This window comes from Penaeus monodon, chromosome 4, assembly GCF_015228065.2.
Source record: "Penaeus monodon isolate SGIC_2016 chromosome 4, NSTDA_Pmon_1, whole genome shotgun sequence".
Taxonomy (NCBI): Eukaryota; Metazoa; Arthropoda; class Malacostraca; order Decapoda; family Penaeidae; genus Penaeus; species Penaeus monodon.
This window is the reverse complement of record NC_051389.1, coordinates 46,983,351-46,989,092: the sequence shown is the minus strand read 5'-3', so window position 1 is coordinate 46,989,092 and position 5,742 is coordinate 46,983,351. Positions and strand designations below refer to the sequence as shown.

General features: G+C 60.4%; 1 protein-coding gene across 1 annotated transcript in view; it reads left to right on the top strand.

The window, feature by feature from the left end:
* The first annotated feature begins 513 nt into the window (after nt 1-513).
* LOC119572579 (basic proline-rich protein-like) overlaps nt 514-5,742 on the top strand; it is a 7,419-nt gene continuing 2,190 nt past the window's right edge. The window contains exon 1 of the mRNA XM_037919683.1: nt 514-2,520. Within this exon, the coding sequence (XP_037775611.1) occupies nt 514-2,520 (2,007 nt within the window). The remainder of the gene's footprint in view (nt 2,521-5,742) is intronic.

The following is a 5,742-nucleotide window of genomic DNA, read 5'->3' as shown; positions in this document are numbered from 1 at the left end:
TCGCCCCCACTTCTCATCGGCGTTCCTCCGGCTCCATCCCTTTGCGCACTTGCTGCCTCCTTCTCCATCACTTCGCACTCTTCTCCGTCTCCCCCTCACGCTCACTTCTTCCAGGCCTTCTCCCCCCCTCACTTATCAACGTCGTCCTCCGCTCCCCTCACTTCTTCACTTCTCCCTCCTTCTACCCCGCACTTCGCCCTTCTCTCGTCTCCCCTAACTGTCTGCACGTTCTTCCTCCGGCTCCCTCACTCCTCACTTCTTCCTCCGTGACCCTCACCTCGCACTTCGTCTCCTTCTCCCCTCACTTAGTCATGCTCACTCCTGATCCCCTCACTTCTCAGTCCGTCCTCATTCTCCCGCACTTCTCACTTTTCTCTGCCTGCTCACCCTCACTTCGCACTCGGCCTCCTTCTCCGGCAAATTCACTTCTTCTCCTATCTCCCCTCACTTCCATTTCGTCGCTCCTTCTCCCCGCACGGCTCAGTTCTCCCCTTCGCCCCGCACGGCTCACTGATGCCTCCGTCTCCCCTCACGTCGCATTCTTCCTCCCTTCGCCCCGCACTCAAGACACGGCGGCCTCCTGCTCCAACGCGCCACGGCTCACTGCTTCTTCCGGCGCCCTCCACTTGCTCACTGTACTGGGCAGCCGGCGATACCTGTCCCTCAACTGTGCGACACACGATATCTTCCAGCCTTCCCGAGCCACTCAGACTTCGTCATGGGCCGCCGCCCGCGCCCGCACGGCGCACGGCGGCCGCCGGCGCCCCGCACTGCGAACTGGCGGCGCCGGGCCCCGCAGGCGCACGGCTCCGCCGGAGCCCCGCACGCGCACGGCGGCCGCCGGCGCCCCGCCAGGAGCACGCGCCGCCGGAGCCCCGCACGGCGCACGGGTGCCGAAGGCCGGGGGGCCCCGCAGGCGGCACGGGCGGCTCGCCGGTCGCCCGCTACGGGCGAAGCGGCCGCCGGAGCCCAGCACGGCGCACGTCGGCCGCCTTCGCCCCTCACGTCTCAGTGCCGCCGCCGGCGCCCCGCACGGCGCACGGCCGCCGCGGTAGCCCGCACGGCGCACGGCTGCCGCCCGGCGCCCCGCACGGAGAAGGGCGCCGCCCGGCCGGAGCCCGACAAGGCCCTCGCACGGCTGCCGCCGGGAGCCCCGCACGGGCGCACGTGCGGCCGCCGGCGCCCCGCACGTCGCAGCCGGCCGCCGGCGCCCGCACGCGGCAGGCCGCGCCGGGCTGCCGCGCACGGCGAGTGCTGCCGACCGGCGCCGCAAGGCGCACGCGTCCGCCGCGCCCGCACTGGCGCAGCCCGCCGTCCCGCCACCGCACGGCGCACACGGGGCACGCCGGCTGCCCCGCACGGCGCACGCCGCCGGCCGCCCCCCGCAAGGCGCACGGCTGCCCGCCCGGCGATCCGCACGGCTCACGGCGGAGCCGCCGTCGCCCCGCACCGGCGCCTTGCGGCCCGGCGCCCCCGCACGGGCGCACGGCTGCCGCGGCGCCCCCCTCACGGCGCACGGCGGCCGCCGTGAGCCCCCACTGGCGCCACGGCGTCCGAGGGCGCCCCGCACCGGCCGCACGGATGGCCCGGCGACCCGTCACGGGCGCAGGGCCGGCCGCGTGCGCCCCGCACGCTCACGGCGGCCGCCTGCGCCCCGACGGGCACTGCGCGCCGGCGCCCGCACACGCCCACAGGGCCGCCGCCGGGCGCCCGCACGTCGCACGGCGTCGACGGCGCCGCACGGCGACGGCGGCACCGCGGCCCGCACGGCCACAGCGTCGCCGGCGCCCGGCACGCGAACTGCGGCCGCCGGCGCCCCCGGACACGTCGCACGGCGTCCGCGGCGCCCGCACGGCCAGGCGGCCGCCGCGCCCCCACGTCGCAAGGCGGACCGCCGGCTCCCAGCAATGGCGCACTGCGGCCGCCGAGCCCCGAAACGGCGCACGGCGGCCGCCGGCGCCCCCGCCAACGGCGCACGGCGGCCGCCGGGCGCCCGCACGTCGCACGGCGGCCGCCGCGCCCCGCACGGCGTCACGGCGGCCAGCCGGCGCCCGCCACGGCGCACGGCGGCCGCACGCCCCGCACGGCGCACGTGCCGGCCGCCGGCCGCCCCGCACGGCGCACGGACGGCCGCCGGCGCCCCGCACGCGCCACGGCGGCCGCCGGCGCCCCGGCACCAGGCTCCGAGGCGGCCGCCGGCGCCCACACGGCGGACTGCGGCCGCCGGGCGCCCCCACGGCGTCACGGCGGCCGCCCGGCGCCCCGCACGGGGGGCTCAGGGCGCCGGACCAGGCGGTACCATCCCGTCCAACTGAGCACGGCGGCAACTGTCGCCCCTCATCGTCTCACCTGTCGGCTCAGTGCCCCCGTCACGTACGAACGTCGGCCTCCGGCGCCCCTGCACGGCGCAATGCGGCCGCTGCCGCCCTCACGTGGCACGGCGTCAGCCTTCGCCCCGACTGCTCACCTTCTTCCTCTGGCCCTCGCACGTCCACTTCGTACCGTTGCTACCCCGCATTCGCACTTCTTCATCCTGCGCCCCTCACTTCTCACTGCTCCCTCCTGCTCCCGCGACTTCGCATGCTTCCTCCTGCGTCCCCGCAACTTCTCATGCGCCGCCGGGCCCGCAGGCTGACTCGCTGCCTCCTTCTCCCTCACGGCGCACGGCTTCCTCCTTCTTCCCCGCACGGCGCATTTCGCCTCTTCGCCTCCTCAACTTTCCCTGCGAGGCATAGTTTCCTTCCCCCCTTACTCCCCCCCCACTTTTTCTGTCACCACCGCATATTCCTCTCTTTTTCGTACTCATTTCCCTCCTCACACCCCCTTCTCCCTTACCTCCAGTTTCCTTTCCCCCTTCTCCCTCTCCCTCTTTCCTCCTCACTTCCCTCTTCCATTCCCCCTTCTCCCTCTCCCTCTTTCCTCCTCACTTCCCTCTTCCATTCCCCCTTCTCCCTCTCCCTCTTTCCTCCTCACTTCCTCTTTCCATCCCCGGCCCCTCTCCCAATTACTACTACTCCCTCTTCCAATTTCCCTTCTCTGCCTCCTTACTCCCTTCATTCCACCTTTTTCACCTCACTTCCCTCTTCGATCCCCTTCTTCCTCGCTCTCGACGTGGTCTACGGTTCGATCAGCGCGCCACACTGATCCCCCCCCCCCCTTGACTTCACAGGAGCCGACTCGAGACCCCCACGGACCCCCGAATTCTTGGGAGGGAAGTTAGAGGAGATTAGGGGAGGTCACGGAGGGTCAGGGGAGATGAGGGGAGGTCACTGGGGGTCAGGGGAGATGAGAGGAGGTCACTGTGGGTTAGGAGAGACTCACGGAGGGTCAGGGGAGATGAGGGAGGGAGGTCCACTTGGACGGGTACAGCCATGCGCGACGTATGAGGGGAGGTTAGAATAGGAAAGATGATTCAGGGGAAGAAGGGAGGTTAGTGGAGGAAAGGTTGTTTAGGGTAAACAAGTATGAGTAGGTTGGCCGAGGTAAGGTCATGGGGAGGTCAGGGGATTACCCACTAGTGTGGAAGATAAGAGACCAGGAAAGTTTTGTTTTTTAGCGAGAGTAGAAAGTTTAGAGAAGGTCAGGGGAGGGTACAGAATTTAGGGGAGGCCAAGGAAGGTCACGGGAGGACAGAGATATTTTAGGGAGAGTAAAAGAGGTTAGAGGAGGTTAGGAGAGGTCACAGGAAGAAACAGGAGTTCAGAAGGGACATTATGGAGGGTGGAGGTTGGGGTGTGTGTGATCAGGGGATGTGTTTAGGGAAGGTCATAGGTCAGGAATATAGGCTGGAAAAAAGGAGGTATAGTAGCCACTTTTTAATTATTATTAGATTTTTTCCCCCTTTTCCCTATCTCCGTTTGTGGACCTTTTTAAACGCTGAGGATCTGCATGGTAACGAATGCACAACAGTAAGAAACAATTAATAATCACACTGTTTTTAAATGTTTTAGAAGACTCAGAAAAAAAACAAGTGATTTACCCCCTCCCCCAACCACATGTAACTAAATTCTTTTACACATAAAAGCTATTATTATCATTCTTAAAATTTAATCTCATCAGCAATGACTCATCGAAATTTCCTAGTCTTTAATTTCATCAACATCAACTGCATCAGCTGTTTGTTGCATTCCTTTGGTCATGTTGATTGCCCTTTACTCTGTGTGAAACAGACATATACGTGAAGAGAGAAGGATAGATAAATGGGTTGATAGATAGGTAGGTAGGTAGGTAGGTAGGTAGATAGGTAGGTAGGTAGGTAGGTAGGTTGATAGATAGGTAGGTAGGTAGGTAGGTTGATAGATAGGTAGGTATGTAGGTAGGTAGGTAGGTAGACAGGCACAGAGAGAGAGAGAGAGAGAGAGAGAGAGAGAGAGAGAGAGAGAGAGAGAGAGAGAGAGAGGAGAAGAGAAAAGAAGAGAAGAGAAGAGAAGAGAAGAGAAGAGAAGAGAAGAGAAGAGAAGAGAAGAGAAGAGAAGAGAGAGAGAGATATGCAAGAAGAGAGATATATCATTCATACAGGATAATACAGTACATGCACTACATAAGTATAAGTATGAAATGCAGGTGCATGCAATATACCAAATCATACACCTAATGTACATACACCTAATTAGAGAATGTCTTCACCAATATGTAAGCAAAATCACAATTGGGTCATGAGAACGAATGCGAGTAAATACAAGTAAATACAAGTAAATACAAGGCGAATACAAGTATGCAAGTAAAAATTAGATTGAGGAAATGAATGTAAACAAGGACAGAAAGACGAAAATGAATAAGAAACACAATATGGCCGTGGCTTTACGGGAGAGAGCATCAGTGTTACCAGGCGGGCAAGAAAGCTATGCATTTTACCACGTTAAGGAATGGCATTAATGGCTAGTTCGCAAGGAGACTAAACTATCGTAAAAATTTTATGACGGTACATTATTTCAGTACTATCACCTGCAACATTCTTGTTTCCGCTCCCCCCTCCTCCTCTCTTTCTTCCCCTTTCTCCTCTTCCCCCTCCCCCTCCTCCTCCTCTTCCGTTCCCTTCCACCTTTTCTCCTTTCCTCTCCCTTCTCCTTGTCCTCTCACTTCTCTTCTTTCCCTTTCTCCTCCCCCTCTTCTTTTTTCCCCCTTTTCCTTCTTCCCTTCCTCTCTACTCCTCTTCTTCTCTTTTCTCCTTCTTCCCATCCGCTCCCCCCCTTTTGTATACCCTTTCCCCTTCCCCTCATTCACTCCCCTTTTTTTTTTCCCCCCTTCCTCCCCTCTCCTCCTTCCCCTCCCTCCCCCTCCTCCTTCCCCTTCCTCCTTCCCCTCCCTCCCCCCCCTTTTTTCCCCCTCAAGCCAGAGGAGTTGGTTTAATGAACGGATGTGTGTCTGAAGATGGCGCATTCTGAGAGGCATTACCGAAACGTGGCTGTAATTATCGGAATTTTCAGAATGACGATGGCTGGCGTGACGCGGTCTCACATACGCGCGAGGAATGTGCTGTCTTAAATGTTGTTTGTTTTAATCTTATTGGTTCAGTTATTTATTTTACATGCGTGAAATACGATGATATATATATATATATATATAGGTGTGTATGTACATAGGTAAGTAGATGAATACAGATGCAGACAGACGGACGGACACACACACACACACACACACACACACACACACACAGACAACCACACACACACACACACAACCACACACACACACACACACACACACACACACACACACACACACACAACCACACACACACAC